Genomic DNA, 21,134 nt, shown 5'->3' with positions numbered 1-21,134 from the left:
CTTCCTCCTCTTCTTTTTTTGATATTTTATTTGAGTTTTGGGGTAGAAGGTAAATAAAATTAAAATTAAGGGAAATTTTTTTATCATTCCCATAGACTTACCTATATTTACTCAAACTTCCCTACTAAAGTTTCTTTTCTGATTTCTCTAGAAAAGAAAACTTCACCTTTCTTTTTCCCCTGTTAATTCTAAATCCCTAATTATCCTTTCTCCCCCCCCCCCCCCCCCCCACCACTCCCTCCGGCAGCATCCGTCTTCATTCTGACAGCCCCAACCCTCTACTTGGTCCTGCCACCACCTTTCAATCTTGCTTCTCTGCAACCCTTGCTTTAAACCCTACCTCTGCCCTCACCCACCCTCTATTGTAAACAAAGATGGGTTGTTTCGAACCCGTGTTGATGGTGACTGCCTGTATAAGTTTGGTTGCGTCAAGGGACTGAGTGTTGAAACATGTTGAGACTGACGCTAATCCCTATCAGGATTAGCGCTAGTTCCTTGGACCGATGGGTCAATTCTGTCCTATCGGCCCAGTACTTTTAGTTAGGGTTACTTCTTTATGTCTTGGGGGTATTCTTGTATTTTCATTCTTATAAAAGAATATTAAGGTTAGGGAAAACCTGCGATCAAACCATTCTGGTAAGATCGTAGGTCTCTTCTCATCTTTTGTGGAGTCTCCTTCGGTTGTACCTCTCTCTTCTCATCTCTTCTTTCTTTTTCTTTTGGTTTGATTACAAGGTATCTGAGATTGTAACATGGTATCAGTGCCTCTATAATCAAATCAAGCTTTTCAAAATCCTCCTTGCTGATCTCGGTTTTGCACTGAAATCTTCTGGTGGGCAGACACCTATTGCTGCATCTACTATGGATTAAATCACATGGAGTGATTTATTTGGTGTATGGATCGTGCTTTATTGGTACTATGCTGAAGATTTGAAGAACTTGAACTGCAACCATCTTTTTTTTTATCGAACCCGGGTCTCTTGGGTGAAAGCCAGATATCTAGTCCTGTGGTTGAGGTTGGTTTGCTATTTTTCTTGGTAGTTTTTGGATGTAAGTTTTTTGGGTGAAACCCAGGACTCTATTTCTCTACTTTATTTTTGGGTGAAAGCCAAATATCGGACTCTATTTGTCTGCCTTATTTGTGGGTAAAGTATTTTTGGGTGAAAGCTAGATATCGGACTCTATTTTTCTACTTTATTTTTGGGTAAAGTATTTTTGGGTGAAGTTTTTTGGGTGAAAGCCAGATATCCGCGACTTTATTTGTCTACTTTATTTTTGGTTATCATGGCTGAGACCAAGTCTACTACCTTTGGGACTACTGCATCTGCCTTGGACAATGTCAATGTCCAAATTACTTCTATTAAGCTTAAGGGAAGCTCGAATTACCTACTTTGGGCTCAATCTGTGAAGGTTTACCTTATGACCATGGATAAACTTAAGTATACTACTTCTAATTCTCCTTCATCATCTGACAAGGGTTATGATGAATGGATGAAGGAGAATGCTTTGATTTTAATCTGGTTGTGGAATAGTATGGAACCAGACGTCGCTGCCAATGTCATGTTTCACTCTACTGCAAAGGGAGTATGGGACGATTTGAAGAAAACTTACTCTCAAGAAAAGAACATGACCCATATTTATGATATTTATGAGAAACTGTTATAGTTTTGCCAGTTTGACAGATCTCTTTCAGAGTATTATAGTACTTTCAGGGGAATGGTTGAACTTAATGTTTTCCAGCCCTTGACCATAAACATTGACAAATTGAAGGCTCAGCGGAATGAGTTTTTCGTTTCCAAATTTTTGGCTAGTTTGAATAATGATTTGAAGGCAGTGAAGGGCCATTTACTTGCAGGCGATACTGTTCCTACTCTGAATAACACTTATTCGCGATTGCAGCGTATCACTTCATCAACTAAATCTGATCAGTCTTCCAAAGATAATTCTGTCTTCCTTACCAACCGTGGACGTGGTTGTGGTTGGGGTCGTGGATCGGCTGGTCAGGGTTCTAGTGGACAGCCTTCTGATCGTGCAGCCTGTCAGTGCACTTATTGCGGGAAGCCCAACCATACTATAGAGACTTGCTGGGCAAAGCATGGCAAGTCAGAATGGGCAACCTAGTTAGCCAATCATGCAGTGTCAGATGATGGTACTGAGACAGTGTCTTCCGTTGATGCTAAACCAAGACCTTCTTCAGGAGATTCATCTACCAGTCTGTGCGATGACATCAGTCAGTTGCTCCGACACTTGCACACTCTTGAGGCATCCTCTAATACATCTAATGGTGGGTCTACATCCGCTGCAACCTTAGCTCATACAGGTACCTCAGCCCTTCTTACCACTATCTCTATCCCCTGGATCATTGATTCAGGTGCTTCTGCCCATATGATTGGTAAGTCATCACTTTTTAAAACCTTTTCATCTAGTACCAGTTCTACATTTGTTATTCTTCCAACGGTGCTTCTACACCGGTTCTCGGTCATGGCACTATATCGCCCACATCCACTGAATTTATCTTCTGTGTTACATGTTCCACAATTCCCATTAAGTCTTCTTTCTGTGAGCCAATTAACTAGCTCATTAAATTGCTCAGTAACCTTCTTTCGCTCTTACTGTGTTTTTCAGCATCTTCACACGAGGAAGATGATTGATAGAGGACGTGAAAAAGATGGTTTATATTACCTCAACTGTGGTTCTCCTACTTCTTCTGCTGCTGCTACTGCTGTTGGAGATGTGACTCCTTTCTAATGGCACTGTCGTTTTGGACATTTATCTTTAGCTAGGTTGAAACTTTTATTTCCTAGATTTAAGTCTGTGATTATGTTAGCATGTGAGGCCTATGAGTTGGGAAAACATCACCGTGTGTCTTTCCCATCTCGCTCTTTGTCTCGTAGTCTGTCTTTATTTTCCTTAGTCCATTCTAATGTATGGGGTCCTTGCATAGTTAGTAATAGATTTGGTTTTCGTTATTTTATGACTTTTGTGGATGATCATTCTCGCCTTACATGGCTTTACATGTTAAAGGACAGATTTGAATTATTATCTGTGTTTTGGTAATTCTATAATGAAATAAAAACTCAGTTTAGCATTTTAATTAAGATTTTTCGTTCGGGTAATGCTTTAGAATATGCTCAAATTGATATTTCTGATTTTTGTGCCAACCGTGGGATGATATACCAAACCAGTTGCGCCTATACCCCATAGCAAATGGGGTAGCAGAGCGCAAGAACCGGCATCTATTCGAGGTAGCCCGTGCTATTATGATTCATATGCATGTTCCTAAACATTTTTGGTGTGATGGGGTTTTAACTGCATGTCACTTGATTAATCGCATGCCATCTTCAGTGCTTTCAGATAGGTCTCCTTTTTCTGTTATGTTTCTTACTTTGCCAAGTTTTCCTGTTCCTCCCTGAGTCTTTGGATGTGTGTATTTTGTCCATAATTTGCATGTGCAAGTAGATAAATTGTTTCCTAGGTCTACTAAGTGCATTTTTTTGGGTTATTCACGTACTCCGAAAGGGTATAAGTGCTATGACCCTATTACTCACAGGAACTTTGTTAGTATCGATGTGACCTTCTTTGAAGGCACATTATTCTTTTCTCCTCAGGTGTCCCAGTCTGGTATGGAGTGGACTTCTCCATCTCCTCCACCCATTCCATTTCTCATACCCTTCCTTGATGTGCCCAGTGCCAGTGAGTCAGTGACTCACCTCCTCTACAGGTTTATCAGCGCCAGAAGAAGGTTGGACAACCAAGTGGAAAAACCAATACTCCAGATGATTCACTTCCTCCACTGCCGCCTTTCTCTGGTGAAACTCTTCCTCCTTCTCCGCCTGATGACTTACCAATTGCTCAAAGGAAAGGTACATGTTCTTGCACTAAAAAATCTATGGTTGTGTATCCTATTGATAACTTTGTTTCGTTGTCTCATCTTCCCTCTCCCATCCATGGTCTTACCTTGTCACTTTCTGCTAACTGCACCTATAATGATGCCCTAATTATTCCTGGATGGAAAGCTACCATGGATGTAGAAATAGATGCTCTCTTGAGTCGTGGTACATGGAGTCTGGTAGATTTACCTCCTGGTAAGAATTTGTAAAGTGTCGCTGGGTGTACACTGTTAAATATCACGCTGATGGCTCTATTAAGTGGTTGAAAGCTCGTCTGGTTGCCAAGGGGTATACTCAGACATATGGAGTTGATTATTTTGAGACCTTCTCCTCGGTTGTTAGATTGAACTCTGTTCGTCTACTTCTTTCTCTTGCTGTCAACTTTGATTGGCCCTTGTTTCAGTTGGACATCAAGAATTCCTTCTTATATGGTGATCTCTAGGAAGAAGTGTATATGGAGCAACCTCCTAGTTATGTTGCTCGGGGGGAGAATAAAGGTCATGTGTGTTGCTTACACAAGGCTATCTATGGACTTAAATAGTCCCTCGGGCATGTTTTGACAAGTTCAGTGCTACCATAGTTACTTGTGGATTTTCTCAGTGTTATTCTGATCATTTTGTATTTGTTCATCGCAGAGGTGATAAAATGGTTGTCTTGATAGTTTATGTTGATGATATTATACTTACTGGTAATGATGAGGCAGGAATTTTTGAAGTGAAAGCTTCTCTTCAGCAACACTTTCAGACCAAGGACTTGGATCAACTTCATTATTTTCTTGGGATTGAGGTGATCCGATGCAAGAAAGGGATCAGTCTGTCTCAAAGGAAATATGTGCTGGACCTTTTGTCTGATACTGGTATGCTTGCTTCCAGACCTATTGATATCCCTATGGATCCTCACCAGAAGTTTGGGGTTGATGATGAACCCCTCCAGGATGTGCATCTATACAGGAGTTTGATCGGCAAGTTGATATATCTTACTATGACACATCTGGACATCTCCTATACTGTTGGAGAACTCAGTCAGTTCATGTAGTCTCCTCAGAAAGCTCATTGGGACGCTGTTGTCCGTGTTCTTCGCTACCTGAAGGGTGCTCCTGGAAAGGGGTTGATCTATCGTCCTAATCGGCATATAGAACTAGTTGGTTATTTTGATGTTGATTAGGCCGGTTTTGCTAGTGATAGGAGATCTACTACGGGCTATTGTACATTTGTTGGAGGTAATTTGGTTACTTGGCATAGTAAGAAGCAAACTACTATTGCCCGATCCAGTGCAGAAGCAGAATACAGAGCTATGGCTCATACCGCTGCTGAGTTGATGTGGCAACGGTCTTTACTCTTGGAGTTGGGATTTCTCGTGACCAAGCCTATGAAGATGTATTGTGACAACAAAACTGCGGTGTACATTGCTAGCAACCCCGTCTTCCACGAGAGGACCAAGCACATAGAGGTGGACAGCCATTTTTTTCGTGATGCTGTTCTGAAGAAGCTGATTGAAACCCCTTTTGTTCCTTCGTCAGATCAGTTGGCCGATATATTCACTTAGTCTCTGTTTGCTCCTAGTTTTTGTAATAGTTGTACCAAGCTAAGCATGGGTAATGTGTATGCTCCAGCTTGAGGGGGAGTGTTGAGATTGACGCTAATCCCTATCGGGATTAACGCTAGTTCCTTGGACCTCTAGGGTCAATTCTGTCCTATTGGCTCAGTACTTTTAGTTAGGGTTACTTCTTTATGTCTTGGGGGTATTCTTGTATTTTCATTCTTATGAAAGAATATTAAGGTTAGGGAAAACAGGTCTCTTCTCATCTTTTGGGGAGTCTCCTTCGATTGTACCTCTCTCTTCTTTCTTCTCTTCTTTCTTTCTTTTTCTTTTGGTTTGATTACAAGGTATTTGAGATTGTAACAAAACACAAACCCCAGATCTTTTTCTGACAATAGAACTGACACAACTCTCTTTTGGGTGGGAATTCAAATCAAGATTTTGATCCTGATTTTGGTGGTCCTTTTGGAGATGATTAGCCTTTCTCAGAAGTTAGAACTTAGAACTTAGAACCCTGTGTCATCTTGTTCTTGCAAGATGGATCTGAAACCCCACCCTTGAGTCTTGCTTGCTCCGAAAAGCTTTTGGATACGACCTCAGTCATTGTCAAACCCAGTTCTCCATCCCCACTCTCCTGATTCCTTAGCCTCACATCTTCCACTCATCACCCACTCCTGAAAGGCTGAAACCACATGTGACCTCAACGCTAGCACTTAAAACTTACCTTTTTTCAGGGTAGAACAGACCTTTAGTTCAATTCGTGGATCTGAGGACAGAGATTGTATCTTTAACTGATTGCATGTCATGGTTGCAAATGGCATGGTAGTAAATGTTGGTGTAACTGTGTTTATAAAGAGTGGAGCAGAACTGCAGCCCACTTTTGTTGTATCTGATCCGGGTGGTGTATTCTATGAGATAATTTACTCTTTGATAATGTGAACAGATGTAGCGTTGTACTCCTGTGGAAGAGACTTCTTTGCAATTACCAGAGATGGAAATAAGGAGACTGCTCGTACAGCTTCATACTTTGAAGGGTGGGTAAAGGGCAGGTGAGAACTGAGGTGGGATGAAGGGTAGATGGGGGATCGGGGGTTGCAGATGGTTGGGGTGTGAGAGGTGATGATGAAGGCAGAAGGCAGTGGGCCGAGGTTGGATGGCGGAGGTGAGGGTGGATGCGGAGTGGAGGGTTAGGGGGATTTTTGCAAAGAAGCTATGGGTGAGGGGTGCCACCAGAGGGGGTTACAAGAGTGAAGGGGAGTAGAGATAATTAGGGATTTAGAATTAGCAGGGGAGAAGGAGAGGCAAAAGTTTGTTTTCTAGGGGAATCAGAAAAGAAACATTGAGTAGGGGAGTTTGAGTAAATATAAGTATATGGAAGTGATAGAAATTTTCCCGAAATTAATGCTACCTGTCGTAGTAATTGATATTCAAAGTTCATTATTCTGCTTGTGCAACAAGCTTGTATTTGCACCAAATGCAAAGATGGTTCCACTAGCCAAATGAGAAAAAGTAACAGGATCTGCCTTCTTGACATGTGGATAACTTTGCTCATTACTAATGGACTCCCTATCTCACAAATGTAAATGCCAATTCACCTTTATGTGGGGGCATGTTTAAAAGATTAGTTACCCTCTTAGGACTAGCATTCTCTAGGATGATTGGCTAACAGAAAAATAATGAAGTAAAACATAATGGCAGCTAACCTCCGTCAAGTCCCTTAATTTTGTTCTCTGACTTTGTTAAGTGATACCATTTCCTATCTCTTAGATGATCACTTCCCCCTTTCTGCTTTGAATTCTCAAACGTGGGCTTCAATTGCAGGAGTTATCGGGTGATGAGCTTCAAAGAGATACCAGAGCTGTTGGGTCCATTACTTGTGATTCTGTGATAACAGCTTTGCTGTTCTGGCAAGGGAAACTTTTTGTCGGGTGTGCGGATGGTGTTATCAAGGTATGCAAGAACTGTAGCCCTTTCCAGTGATATCCATAATGGGCTCTCTACAGCATTGTATATACTAGGCTGCAAAATTTTATATTATATGAAATTGGACCTGTTATTTTTCACAGTTAACAATGAACACTTTCAAAGCCTTTGGTTTCTCTGCAGGAAAAATTATAGTTTGACTTTTTTCCTTTTTATTATTCTTTCCTTAAACCTGGTTTGTTGGTGTATGTTTTGTGGGGCATGTCCTATATTTTCTAAACTACAGAACTGGCATATTGTTAATGTTACTACAGAACTGGCATATTGTTAATGTGTTCTAAAGTCTAAACTCTAGAACTAAACAAAGGTTCTGGTTTCAACTTCCACCAATGATGGATGCTAGTGAAGATTGGTGCCTGTTGTATCGTGGAGAATCTATTGCGGTGGGTACTTCAGTGATCTAGAGGTTAGTTTGTTGCAGTAATGAAACCAAATGTAAGATCAAATACCTTTGCATGGATGTATTTGAATATTGTGAATTACGTTTGTCAGATATGTTTATTAGACGCTGGGCCGGGTAGCACTTGTTTCCCCCTCTATTGTTGAGCAGTGCACTCTGCATTTATTCCTTATTATTTTTACATTGGAGTGAATTATTTTACAGCAATAGATTGAATAAATAAAGATTAGGCGATTGTTTATGTCAACCTGTTATCCATGTTATCGATAAGTTTATGTCAACCTGTTATCCATGTTATCGATAAGCTTATCCACCATGATCTTAGTTCTGAGTCCCTGATTTGATTTTAACAGGTCTATTATTTCAACTGTGATTGAAGTCTTGCACGCTGGCATGAATTGACAGATCGAGAGGATATCATGAAAAGTATGGTGCAAACTACACAGAGATGAACTGATGGTCATTTACCTTGACAAAATTTGGGCAACAGAGATGTGTTAAAACATCCTTTGTTCATACAGATTCAATTTCAACGCTGTACAGGAAAATATGTTGATATACCACCCAAAAAATAATTGTGTTAAAATATTTTTTGTTCATACAGATATTCAATTTGAAGTCTGTACAGGAAGAAAATGTTGATATGCCACAAAAAATAATTATTGTAAAAAGGAGAAGGGGGGGGGGGGGTAAAATTATACGGTATGTTAACACCCCCCACAAAAAAAAAAAAAAGAGCAGGCACTCGGGTAAGAGTTCTTGGTGTATTGATTAGGTTCATAGCAACTTCATGTTGGGAAAGGGGCTGTCAATGCACAGTGCAACCTGGACCTGAATGAGAACCATCATAAAGTGGAAAGAGATACCTTGACGACACACTGGATGCTAGAGCTTGTGCTGCCACAAAAGAGGGCTCCAATACATTGGATGTTAGGTGCAATGGACTGTTATGATCTCTAACTGATTAAGGGCTTAATTTGATGTATTGCCATTAATCCAATCCTGCTTTTCACTTATTGCTATGCACTCAGTTATGTGTTGATTTTAACTGCAGTTCTCCTTTAATGTTTGTTATATATTGTCATCGTCGACCAGAAGGAAAATCTGTAAACAGAGCTCAGATATTATAGCACAGGGCTTGAATAAGTGCAGAATTGAGACAATTGCGCACTTGGATCTGAGACCATCAGGTTCTTCCTTCGCTAATGTGACCACACTGCAACCCATGGATTGGCAAGCAACACACATTGGCAGCAGTAGTTTTTTGGAAGGGATAATCACTGGTGGAAGCTTTCCATTTTTAAAATTTCCATTGCAACTTGTGTTGGAACTTTAAGAGGGGAATTCTGGGACCTATTCATTTAGAACCAAGCAGAAAATTCTGAACCTTGTCTTTGTTAACAAGTATAGTAATTTCTGGAGAGTACTGGTCGCTCACAGTGGTGGTCTTCTCCACAGTAAATCCCCCTAATAGTCCTCCATTAATGAATGGCTTAGAATTTTTTTTTGGGGGGGCGTGGGGGCGGTGAGGGTGTGTGGTGGGAGGAGTGGAGTGGGGTGGGCCTGTGAAAATATCATCCTTGGAAGTAGCCATCCCTCTAAAAAACTTCTCTCCTTTTAAGAACATAAGTTCATTGGTGTTCTAAATCCAGATTAAAAAGTAACCTCTTATCCTCCAGCATTATTAATTTTACATGGGAGAGGATTCTCTGAGTAAGCACCATACAGAATGGTTTCATGTATAGAAATGTAGCAAAATCATTTCATGTAAGGAGGAGAGAGATAAAGAGAAAGGGTGCTAAATATGTATCCATCCTTGGCGGCTAAGAGAACCTTTTCCCATTTTACATTTTTTTGAGGTTGTTTCTGTATGCATCCAGACACATCAGGGGGTTTCTGTATGCATCCACACACATCAGGGGGAAAAAAAATGAAGAATTCTTTTCTTCAGTACACTGTGGCCCCAATCACAATTCCTAACTTCCTTGGCAGCTAAAAAAAACTAATGCTCTCCCCCGTTGCATAGTTCAATACCATCATGCAACCATGTATCATTAACCATTGGCATAAAAAATCAGCCATAAGGGGGAGAATAATTAGTTAAAATTTTCAACATCTCATGTCTTATAATTTTTGAAAATTGAAATCCACTCTCCACAATCTTAAAGCTCATCATTCAAAATAAAATGGAAATAGCCAACTTGAAGCTAGTCAACAAATTCAGGCCTCCAAAAGGGGATTAAGCACCGCACCAATGAAGAGTGTAGCTCCAGTCACCTCTTCCCTCACCATGAACATGAATGGATGGTCTGCTACAAATTTTGGTGGAAGACAAAGCGACATGACTAGAGCAGCAGTGGAGGCAGCAGCCTCTGTCCCTTCTTCACTTACTTCAATCAGAGATCGATGGAATATGTCAGAGACACAGATTTTGCAACCTTGTTCAGAGTCTACCATTTCACTCAGCTCTCCATCCTCCTCGAATGGCAATACCAATCCTAAATCCTTCAGAGTGTCTGAAGCTTCAAACCCATATGAGATTTTAAATCTGGGGATACCGAAATCCTGAAAATCACCTTTCCCAAGCTGCAGAGGTTGATTCAAAAAATTAGGGTTGTCATTCAACTTCTCTATTAGATTGGGTAATCCATCCCTCTCATATGGGAGATAGAAGTACATGGAGAATTGCCTTTCATCGTCTTGGCCACTTAGGTAGGGAAGTTTGAGGACTGTGAAGCCATCGCATACTCTGTAATGGTATTGCTCAGATGGGTAGCTTGCCATGAAGGGTACTTTAACCACATCTCCATTAAGGAGATGGAACTCTCGATCTCGAGTTGCAGACACATTAAATCTTCTATTCCAGGTTCCTTTGAAGTATAGTGCATTTGCCAAGACGAGTGCTGTATTGCTACCAAGAGAGCCTTTGGGGAGGATCTCTTTGATGAGCCCATTTGTTGCATGCTCCACCCATGAGTTCACTTCCTTCGTTACATCAGCAGCCTTGATCAGCATTAATAATTCAACAGAGTCAGCACTAAGGAAAAGGATGATATTACTTATGGAAAGGAATAAAAGAAGATGGACCAACGTCATTGTGCACTATTGAGAAAATCTGGGATAATATTATTTTTGAGATTCGAATTAAAATCCTTCATAATTGTGAAGTTTGTCCAAGACTCAGAATAGAAATTGGGAACTTCCCCTTATTGCTCCACCCCCTTAGTTTTGATGTATCTTCTTTGGTTTTGTTTCTTCCTCACACCTAGTTTCCTTTTGTGGTGATTGTTTTCTCCCTTGGGTTTTATTATATCGCTCATTTTTCTAGTTGTTTTAGTTAGTTGAGTTGGGGCTTAGGGTTTTTTTTGGATGATTTTTGCAGATATATAGGGAGGCCCAAACTCCAAAAAAAAAAAGACCCAAAGAAAAGATTTGAAGAAGGGAAGGGAAAGACAAGAAGGAATTACCTTGGTCTGAAAATCTACTTGTGCAGCTTCAGCTCTGTAGATCCCAATAGCAGTGTCTCTAAATGAAGGTTTTAGAGAGAGACGTCTATCAACCCAAACACCATTGACAAAGGACAGATGGGGACCTTCCCTGTCCCTGATGTAGTCTTCTTCATCATTATTGGTCTCCTTGGTGGTGAAGAGTTGAAGAAGCTGGGAAGATAGGGAATTGAGATCAGAAATGGTATTAGATCTCAGAAAGAAGAGCAACTGCTCTAATGTCTGCCCTGTTGATCCAGCAGCGATCAAGCTTAAGATGGTATTGATGGACACAGGAGAGAAGACGATATTGGAGCCTTTTGGGGTTTGCTTCAACAAGAGAAGCTTCAAGATTTGCATGCATAGATCAGTGTTGAAAATGTAGTGGTGCTGGTTCTGTGTTTGGAGATCCATTAATGTGATTTCCAAGCAAACTTAAGCTCTCCGGAGAGGGAAAAAAATCGTCTGCAATTCCGATCTCATACAATTCCGTGCAATACCACCTTCAGGTGGTGACACGTGTATTGATACCAATGCAATTGTCCAGATCTGATTTAAATGCTTCTTCATTGATTTAATGTTTTATTAGTTGTACCAGATCTGGACCATTGTATTGGTATCAATACACGTGTCACCACCTGAAGGTGGTATTGCACGGAATTGTACGAAATTGGAATTGCAGACGATTTCAACCCCTCCGGAGAGTGGTTTTTTCAGGCTTTCTCAGTAGAAGTTGTTTAGTTTTCCTCATATAAATAATTTGTTGAGTAGTAGGAATGCATGTCCAGATATTCCTAACCGTCGGATGCGCATTGATGTATTGAGACTTGAGTGCTTTAGAGAGAAGCCGGATCGGACACGTCGAATGGTAGACGACCCACGTAACACCAAGGCAGTTCAGAGTTCAGACATGAAAGCACGATGGAAATTGAAGACCAACGTGGTTCCCTCGTCCTGCGATAAAATAATTAAAAACCAATTACAGCCAAACACATACCACCGAGAGAGCTTTCAAAAACTTGACCAAGTGATGGGTTTTGCTAAGCTCAAACTTGACCAACGATGCCAATGCAAACACATTATTGAGCATCAAATCCCATTAAATAGGGATGGGTAAAATAATAAATAAAAAATTACATATCCCATCACAATGGTATGATTTTTATTTTATTTTATTTTTTTATGTGACGCTTACTACTCTTATGTGGAGGTCATGGTTTTAAGTATCGGTATTATATCAGTCGTATCGTATTGATATTGACTGAGACTGATCCCCGATCCTTGATCCCTGATCGATTGTGATAGGTTACTCGTATCTTGTTAAGGGTAAAACAGTAAAAAGATTGTACCTTTATTTTTTTTATTTTTTATTTTTATAGAAAACAAGGGCAAAATTGATCGATATGCATTTATCCGATTAGATCCGGATTAGTATCTCATATCAACAAGTATCGATATCGATATCAATACCATCCCCTAAATCTATGGTGGAGGTATGATCACGGCTCTAAGGATCAATATCAAATTGGCAGAATTGTCTAGATAAAATTGGTATTTATGTAAGACAATATTGATTCTGGGGCAATGTTATATCGAATGATTGATACGGATTAAGCATAAAAGATTTGAAAAATCACTTTCTTAAGGTTAATTTTGGCTGTCAAGAAATGAACAAAAAAGAAAAAGAAAAAAAAAAGAGAGAAAGATTTGAGTTTTAGAAGAAAGGTAGAAACATAAATCCATCATTGCATCATGAAAAGAAAAAACAGAAAAAATTCTGATAATTTTGAATTTAAAGAGAGAGGTGGACACATAAAAAAATTATTGGATAATTATAATTTTTCTCTAATTACATCCTTTGTATTATTTTCTTTCCTTTTCCTTTTGACATGGGCTAAATGAAACAGCAGATCTGGGAACCAGGAAAGAAAAAGTGGAAAAGAAAATGATGGATTGGGGATTGAACCCGACGTGAATCGAACACGCAACCTTCTGATCTGGAGTCAGACGCGCTACCGTTGCGCCACGGATCCACCGTTGACTGTTTCAACCTCTAAATATTGAAGACCCAAAAACTAAACATAAGAGAGCTATGAGAGAAACTACAATTCTTAGTTTTTCCGAATTTATTTACTTTATAATCAGCCAGATCATTAGGGAAATAAATTCCCATTGAAGAGGAGAGAATCGAGCTCCAGTTCTTGGATGACTTTGCTGCAGAATATTAAGAGCCACTCCAATTTTTGAAACTCCTACTGTGTTTCCCTTGCCCCTACTTTCAACTGACTTCTATGGCCAAGCAGTTTTCTGGAATTTGTGTAAGGTATAATTTTCAGACTAGTGATTTTCTTAGTTGAGTTGAAATTTTGTAATCTAGTTGCGATCTTGTGTTTTTATTTTCTTTGAAATCTAATTTCTTACCCAAATCTCTTGTCCATGACAAATTTTTTTGGAGAAATGAGCTCTCAGTTCTGAATGACGTGGTAGCAACCCTTTCGAGCAGGAGACATCTCTCCTTTGTTTCACAAACTTTTGACAATTATGGTGAAGATCTTTGAGGTGGCATCTAAAAATTTCAATAATTTGCATTTAATATTGAGGAATCCAGATTTTTATCTCTCTCTAACCGAAACAGATATTTGACTTGATCATCTCTAATCTCTATGAAGCCAGCACCAATTTCTCCAACCTCTGGTGGGTGTGTTAAAATTTCAATTCTTTCTCAAATTGTCTTGGGATTGAAGATCAGTTTTGGACTACAGCATTGAGGCTTAAATTTGCAAAGAATTTAACAATACATCCTTAGTAACAATTGTGGGTTTCTACCCCACCACCCCACCCAAAAAAAAAAAAAAAAAAAAAAAAATTTTGACACAAGGTTGACTACAAGGTCTACATTCCCCTTGTTTCTCCCTATTGGGTGGAAGAACTGAATCAGTTGGTCTATTTCTCATGATTGTCTAAAGTTCCTTCCAAAATGGAGCCAAATTGGAACAAGTTTTCCGCTTTGGGAAGAAAGGAAAGATTAAAAAAACAGATCATTAGGTTGAATGGGCTGTGATAGTCATCAGGGAAATGTATTAGAAGTCTGAATCATGAATTATGAAATCAGGTAAATGTATTAAAAATTTGAAATATGAATTGTGAAGCTTGGTTTTCTGATTTCTAGCATTGTATCTCCACATAGAATTCAACTTTATCTCCTCCATTGATATCCCAATATCATAAAGAGTCTTATATGACTATTCGAATTTGGCCTTCTCTCTGTTTCAAATAAACATAATTACCACCAGCCATTTTCTTTAATGATCCAGTGGTGGAAATTTCCCTACATTTTTATGTATTTAACAGTTTGATTTATATATCGCGGAGGCATGAATTCTCCTTTCCAAGTACCATGGAAGTATAATAACAACAATAGCTTTGGTATATTATATGTATGAAATATAGAAACATTACATATGTGGACTGCATGATTGAAACCAAGTAGTACAAACCTCAAAGTCTAGCTGTATTTACTTGAATTACACTCATAAACACACTACAATACTATTCAGATCTCAAATTATCTAGATTATATAGAATGCAACCTATAAGGAATACCAGGGCTCATTCCCATTTACTATGAATTTGATGTGCATGCCTATACTCATAAGTCAGCAACAAACTTCCATCCATTCTTTTCAATGCAAACCTCTCCACTAATATATAACAAGCATACTTTTTCCACCCAATCTTCTCTCCAAATTCTTCAACTCTTTGAATCCTCCCCTGTTTTTGCTGTCCACCCAACCAGCCCACTCTTTCTTGCTCCCATTTCATCCTCTCAATGATTGATAAACTCAATCCCAAACTGGAGCCTTTCCCTTTTGTATTTGTAAGAGATCGAAACCACATCACCCCATTGACTACATCTGGGTCGCCGTTTACAGCTTCCTTGCCAAAGAGCAATGCAACTTCAGTCTGAACATTCACATCTAAGATCACAACATTGCTTTTGCTGAGATTATTCTCACACTCATAAATCTTTTCCCATTGTTGTTCAAGTGTCATCTCATAAAAAACTGATTTTTCAAACTTATCTTCTTCCTTTACAAACATAAAAGGACAATACCACTTCCCTATGACCATAAGCTCAGAATTTTTACTTGTTAGAGGAACGTCGAATTTGGGAAGCTGGGCACGGAGGGATTTGTTGAGGCCATTAGCGTCGCCTAAAGGGGGCTGAAGTAGAGTTGAAGTTTTTATATCCCACCCTTGTCGTCTCCTTAAGAAGTATGGTGGAAACCCATCAGGAGCAACAGAATTGGCAATAAAACCATTACTACAACAATGTTGCAGATGAGTTATTTCAAACTGTTGATATGGATCATGAGGATCCAAAGCTCTTGTTTTCACATCTTTTAGACAAGTGCAGAAACAACAGTTGACCATGTTCTCCTCTGTAGAACTTGTATATGCTTCTCTGCAAATCCAATTGAAAGTTTAAACACAGTAAGAAAACTATTTCTCTGCATATAAGGATTAATCCTTGGAGCTATGAAAAAACTACTTATTTATGGACAGAACACAATAAGTGGGAAACATATGTTACAAAACAAATATGAAACTTAAAAAGGAATCATGATACATACCCTTTATGTTTCCCTCTTGCTTTTATAACATAGTACTTATTGGATGATAAGGGCTGATTCAAAACTGGAATGAAGTAGACTTGGAAGCATCTAACCCGTGAGGACTCCCCATGGTGCTCTGTAAACTTGACTGTCAGCATCCTGTTTTGAGGGAATGGGAATTCTCTAATCTTTGTGTCCTTGCACAATCCAAAACAAGAAGTCTCCACAGATTCTTCATTTTGTATCACAAGGTACCCTGAATTGGGTCCTTCAAGTGGGGGCAGTGAGAGAGAGCTTGAGGACTCTTTGTACAAGGAGAGAGGCTTAGTTGCATACATTGTGAATCTTCTCTTCTCTATGATGGAATTATCTTTTGTTGGCATTCATCATCTCATCACATATATATATATATATATATATATATAAGCCAGGTAGAAGAATAAAAAATTGTTTCCTAATATTAAGAATCAGTGTTACATGTCAGTAGATAAGTTTATATATATATATATATATATATATATATATTATATAGAGGATAAACATTTATACCATCCCTCTCCACAACCAACTCCCCAAAAAAAAAAAAATACCAAATGACCTTTCTGTGAAGTTTCATGTGTTGACTGGAAACCAAGAGTTTTTTTCCCAAGGATAGTTGAATTCATGACCCTAAAATCTGAAATTCTATTGCTTTCTTTGAATTTGAGTTTGTATCCTTCATTGATGCTTCTAGGAAGGACCGGTGACAGCAGCTTAGATGTAGTTTGTTAATTGTCTTTCCTTACTTTAAAAATTAACGATTTTTTAATTAGTGATAAGAACCAAGTCACTTTCTGAAAATTCAATGTGTTTAACCCTTCTAAGCTCATTATTAATGTAATATACTAATATAGCTAGTTCTCTCCCCTCACACGCCTTCTTCTCTGTGGGTCTTTTTGGGAGTGGTTAAGCAAACACAAACTCCAAGTTGACATTGAAATTGTCAATTATCAGCTTAGTTTGTTGAACCTGGAAGGCATAGTAACTGGAACATTAATTTTGTCTTTTTCATTTTTAATAGTTAGGCTCAAGGAAAGTTGAACTCATGACCTCTTAATTTTGTCCTAAGTTCCTTGATACTTATGATTCTGGCACTATTTTTCTAGAGGGAACTGTTCTTTTCTTTTTTTTTTTTTTTGTGGGTAAGATAGTGGGAACTGTTATGCATGGACATTTAGGAGGGGCCATCAAAAGCTAAATAGGGTATCACTTTATGTGAGATATGGTCTTTTTTTGGCCCCCCGTTTTTTCAAATCAAGATATTTAAAACCTTTATCCTACCATCAGAGATTGAAGAAAAAATTCTATTTGAGTCGCCACCAAACTAGATTCGAGTGGGTCGATCAATCTACAAAACGGGTCAAGAATATTTCGAGACAAACATAACACTCTATTCTTTCATGCAATAGTTATTTATTAACATCATTGACAGTAGCACAAGAACAGAAATACAAACGAATTGTAGCTCAACATACAGGATAATGACAACCATCATACATCTTAAAGAGAAAGAAATAAATTCACCATTCGCACAACCAAACTATATTGCAATGCATCTCAATGGAAATGAATCCACAATATTATTTGAAGTGAAGGAAGAAGCAGTGAAAGAAAAGAGATAGAATTCCTCATCCATGAATACTACTTGTACTTAAAGATTCCAATTGAGTGTCGTCTTCCCATTACAATTACTTGGTTCCAAACTGGACCTGCACAAATTGAATACAACAATTAAATCTGTTGAACAAGATTTTCAGTAAGATAAATCATTTATAATCTATGTCAGGATGGTTTATTGGAAAGTATATTGAAAATTTGTATGGTGGGGGTGGGGGAGGATTACAAGATAACACAAGTGATCACTTCAAAAGAAAAAAAAGAACTTGCCACCCAAAAGGAATCCACCAAAGGGATAAGAGAACTCAAGAAGAACTACTTCTTTTCAAAGACCAAATGATTAAATTATAAATAAACTCCAAGTATTCTACATTCTATTAACTGGTATAAGCTTATATAGATGAGCATGAAACAACCTTCTAAGTATAGGCAATTTCCAAGAATGAAATTAAGACTAATTGGAAAGACAAACTTTGGAAAAACAAACAACTATGTAATAGGAAAAGACCTAATGAACCTTGAAAGACATTTTTCACATCTTGAAGAGTCTAGAAATATAATGGTTGAAGTGCCCAAGAAGTTCTAGAACCGAATTTAAATAGAAGTCAAAGTAAAAAGATGAATTCTGGAATTTCAAGGGTCTGCAGTCAGTCTAGACACACTTTATCAAAACGGTCATAACTTCTTCTCGAAAATAATAAATGTGACACCATTTTTTTTGTTCGAAAATAAACTTATAGATCTTTTCATCCATATATGGAATGACATCTACTTCCTTTTGAGTTTGTACAAATGTCACTGTGATGTTACCTTAAAATATTGAACTGCAAATTTGATTTTCAACTTCTATCCTTTAGCTTAGGCTTGTGGGCTTATTGTGCTGAGACGTTGTTGGCCACTTTGAAAATGTTTCTGAATAAAAAATAAGATGATAATTCCATTAAAATACAAAATGTAATACTAAGAAGTAAGAAATTAAGAAGGGAAGGAAAATAATATTAAATTACCAGAAAGCAAGTCAACAAGGTCCATAACAACAATAAGGAGCTTAAGCTGATCTTTTGGGAGATGTTCCTCAGCAAGTCTCTTGGCATCTGTTCGTAGTTGTTCATGGTAACTATCTAGCTCCAACTCCTGCAAAGTGGGGATGGCCTTTAGGGCTTCTGATGGAAGACGCTCTAGATCCCTACATAATTTGACAGATACCTTTTGAAGACTTGGCATTACACCCACCGACATTTTCCATTCCTTTAATCCTTTCAAATCTTCCAGTTTCAAGAATGTGAGCTGACCAAACCCATCATCATCATCATCGCCATCGCTACTACTGAAATCTAAAACGCCAGCTTCACCTTCCTTGGTGAAAGAAACAGAACGAATTAGGAGTTCAAGGACGCGAAGATTCTTGTGTAGCTTCCGCAGTGCTCGCATCAGGTATCCCCCATTGATCTGCGTGTTTCGGAGGACGAGGTGGGTGATGTTTTGGTGACATATTTCAGGGTTTGCAACTATTTTACAAGACAACTCTAGCTTTTGGAGGCGCTTCAATAATAAGGGAAGAATGACTAGCTGATTCTGAGAAATTATAGTTCCCTTGCTTATTAGATGCAATGTAACTAAATTTGGGGTCATAGACAAGACATCCTCCACACAAAATTCAGCATCCAAACCTATCAGCGTTTGGAGATTCTTTAATAGCCCTCCACCTCCTCCTCCATTATTATCATCACTATTGATCACTTCTTTTTCTATCAATAGACTCAGAGAAAAGCCATAACACATAATATGCCTCAATTGATTAACCTTCCTCAATTTCAATCGTCCTTTTTCATCATCATCATCCCTTCCAGTACTGCTTCTTACAATTTTCAGAAACTGTAGATTCCAGAGTTCGCTCAGGTATTCGGTAATCGTTCTGGGGCTACACGAATCGGAACTCAAATAAAGGTATCTTAGATGAATCATCAGATGACTACCCCTTCTTGTATAAGAAATGATATCGGATTCTGTTGGATTCTCTACATCAATGATTACCCTAAGCAATCCCATATCTTGAAGACTCCTCTCCGACTGATCTTTACTCGTAGTTGATCCCCGCGAGATGGATAAAGAGCGTGCTTTTAAGTTGGTACTGATACTACTATTATTATTATGATCAGTACTAGATAAGTAGTCTTGTTCGAACAAGACCCAGCCGCCAAGATTTGTAACATGTTGAATTTTCATCTTACTAGTACTACTGATATTGACATCATCATCATCAGATGATGATGATATGCCATAGATGATCTGTTCATCCAACAAGGAAGCAACCCAGAAGGGAATGATCATTGTTTTTATTTGCTCATCGAAACTCCAATGGGTTACTTGAATCAGATACCTACTGATAAGCTCCTTCACATTTTCTTCAGCTATATCTTCAAGTTCTACTACTGTTGTTATAGATGGTGGTGGTGGTTTTACAAGCCCCTCTGCGACTATCAATCCTTTAAAGTCGGAAAAATCAAAACCCTGATATTCTGTACGCCCAGATTTTTGGAGAAAATACAAATAGGCGAGACACGATTTCAAGTGATGTGGTAGGTGATTGAAAATCAATTTTTCTAATGGAAATGCTACTCTTTTAACCAAACCAACCACATCCTCCTCCTTATAATCCATCAATATTAGACGGTGGTGATATTCTGCTGCTAACGCGACAATTGTAAGTGGTACCCCACCACATGCATCTACCCATGCTTCCCATGGCTCATCCTCCTCCTCCTGCTGCTGCTGCTGCTTCTTCTTCTTCTTCCGCTTCTGCTTCTGCTGGGCTCGGGAGAGATGGGAAACTCTCTTTGAGAAAAGTTCCCAACTCTCCTCCTTTGAAAGGAAAAAAATCGTCTGCAATTCTGATATCGTACAATTCCATGAAATACCACCTTCAGGGGGTGACACGTGTATTGATATCAATGCAATGGTCCAGATCTGATTTAAATGTCTTTTCATTGATTTAATGTTTTATTAGTTGTACCAGATCTGGACCATTGTATTGGTATCAATACACGTGTCACCGCCTGAAGGTGGTATTGCACGGAATTGTACGAGATCGGAATTGCAGACGATTTCAACCCCCTTTGAAAGCCGTCGCAAATAAAAGGGAGACCTACGTGGCCTCACATGTGAAGCCACTTCATCATGGCGCGTAGTGAAAATTATCCTACTTCCACCACCACCACCTTCACTTCTTTGTTTTTGTTGTTGGGGAAGAGCATATGAATGTCAGCCCAGAATTGGATTGTGCAAACATCATCAAAAACAACAAGGTACCTGGTCGGAGTAGTCTTTAAAAGCTTGTAGATTTCAATGGCCAAATCTTTAAGGCTCATCTTCTTTCTCTCCTCCTCATCATCATTGATGAGGATCTGCTTTATGATGTCCTGCAACAACTCTTCCATCTTGTAGTCGCTAGATACGTGAATCCATAAACGACAAGGAAAGTGTTCCTTAATGTTTCGATCATTATAAACTTTTCGAGCAAGAGTTGTCTTCCCCATACCTCCAGCCCCAACCACGGGAATGACGA

General features: G+C 38.8%; 5 protein-coding genes, 1 long non-coding RNA gene and 1 other non-coding gene across 8 annotated transcripts in view; 2 read left to right on the top strand and 5 right to left on the bottom strand.

Moving 5' to 3' along the window:
* LOC122074291 overlaps positions 1–8,896 on the top strand; it is a 14,320-nt gene extending 5,424 nt beyond the window's left edge. The window contains exons 4-8 of the mRNA XM_042639125.1: positions 1,675–2,112; positions 2,626–2,733; positions 3,186–3,245; positions 7,251–7,379; positions 8,166–8,896. Coding sequence (XP_042495059.1) covers positions 1,675–2,112; positions 2,626–2,733; positions 3,186–3,245; positions 7,251–7,379; positions 8,166–8,189 — 759 coding nt within the window. The 3' untranslated portion in view covers positions 8,190–8,896. The remainder of the gene's footprint in view (positions 1–1,674; positions 2,113–2,625; positions 2,734–3,185; positions 3,246–7,250; positions 7,380–8,165) is intronic.
* Positions 8,897–9,879: 983 nt separating this feature from the next.
* LOC122074771 (serpin-ZX-like) lies at positions 9,880–11,766 on the bottom strand. Its single transcript, XM_042639733.1, has 2 exons — positions 11,280–11,766; positions 9,880–10,815 (listed from the first exon to the last, which is right to left on the bottom strand). Exons 1-2 carry the CDS (start codon positions 11,709–11,711, stop codon positions 10,033–10,035), a joined length of 1,215 nt encoding a protein of 404 aa, XP_042495667.1. The 5' UTR covers positions 11,712–11,766; the 3' UTR covers positions 9,880–10,032.
* A 1,492-nt stretch (positions 11,767–13,258) lies between these two features.
* TRNAW-CCA lies at positions 13,259–13,330 on the bottom strand. The gene has a single exon. It is a non-coding gene; the product is annotated as a tRNA-Trp (tRNA).
* Positions 13,331–13,419: 89 nt separating this feature from the next.
* Positions 13,420–14,465, top strand: LOC122074717. Its single transcript, XR_006139034.1, has 2 exons — positions 13,420–13,620; positions 13,753–14,465. It is a non-coding gene; the product is annotated as an uncharacterized LOC122074717 (long non-coding RNA).
* A 175-nt stretch (positions 14,466–14,640) lies between these two features.
* Positions 14,641–16,288, bottom strand: LOC122074716. Its single transcript, XM_042639665.1, has 2 exons — positions 15,932–16,288; positions 14,641–15,762 (listed from the first exon to the last, which is right to left on the bottom strand). Exons 1-2 carry the CDS (start codon positions 16,249–16,251, stop codon positions 14,907–14,909), a joined length of 1,176 nt encoding a protein of 391 aa, XP_042495599.1. The 5' UTR covers positions 16,252–16,288; the 3' UTR covers positions 14,641–14,906.
* Positions 16,289–17,121: 833 nt separating this feature from the next.
* Positions 17,122–19,583, bottom strand: LOC122072946. 2 transcript variants are annotated; one of them, XM_042637390.1, is made up of 4 exons: positions 18,776–19,583; positions 18,577–18,703; positions 18,380–18,481; positions 17,122–17,661 (listed from the first exon to the last, which is right to left on the bottom strand). In XM_042637390.1, the coding sequence occupies exons 1-3, from the start codon at positions 19,532–19,534 to the stop codon at positions 18,423–18,425; spliced, it is 945 nt and encodes a 314-aa protein (XP_042493324.1). In that variant the 5' UTR covers positions 19,535–19,583; the 3' UTR covers positions 17,122–17,661; positions 18,380–18,422. The 2 variants fall into 2 exon arrangements, with proteins under 2 accessions (XP_042493324.1, XP_042493323.1); XM_042637389.1 differs by having other exon boundaries at positions 18,577–19,583.
* Positions 19,584–20,763: 1,180 nt separating this feature from the next.
* On the bottom strand, positions 20,764–21,105 carry LOC122074290 (disease resistance protein RPP13-like). Its single transcript, XM_042639124.1, has one exon. It carries the CDS (start codon positions 21,103–21,105, stop codon positions 20,764–20,766), a length of 342 nt encoding a protein of 113 aa, XP_042495058.1.
* Between the last annotated feature and the right edge of the window lie 29 nt (positions 21,106–21,134).

Source organism: Macadamia integrifolia, chromosome 3 (assembly GCF_013358625.1).
Source record: "Macadamia integrifolia cultivar HAES 741 chromosome 3, SCU_Mint_v3, whole genome shotgun sequence".
Taxonomy (NCBI): Eukaryota; Viridiplantae; Streptophyta; class Magnoliopsida; order Proteales; family Proteaceae; genus Macadamia; species Macadamia integrifolia.
This window is presented reverse-complemented; position numbering and strand designations above follow the sequence as displayed.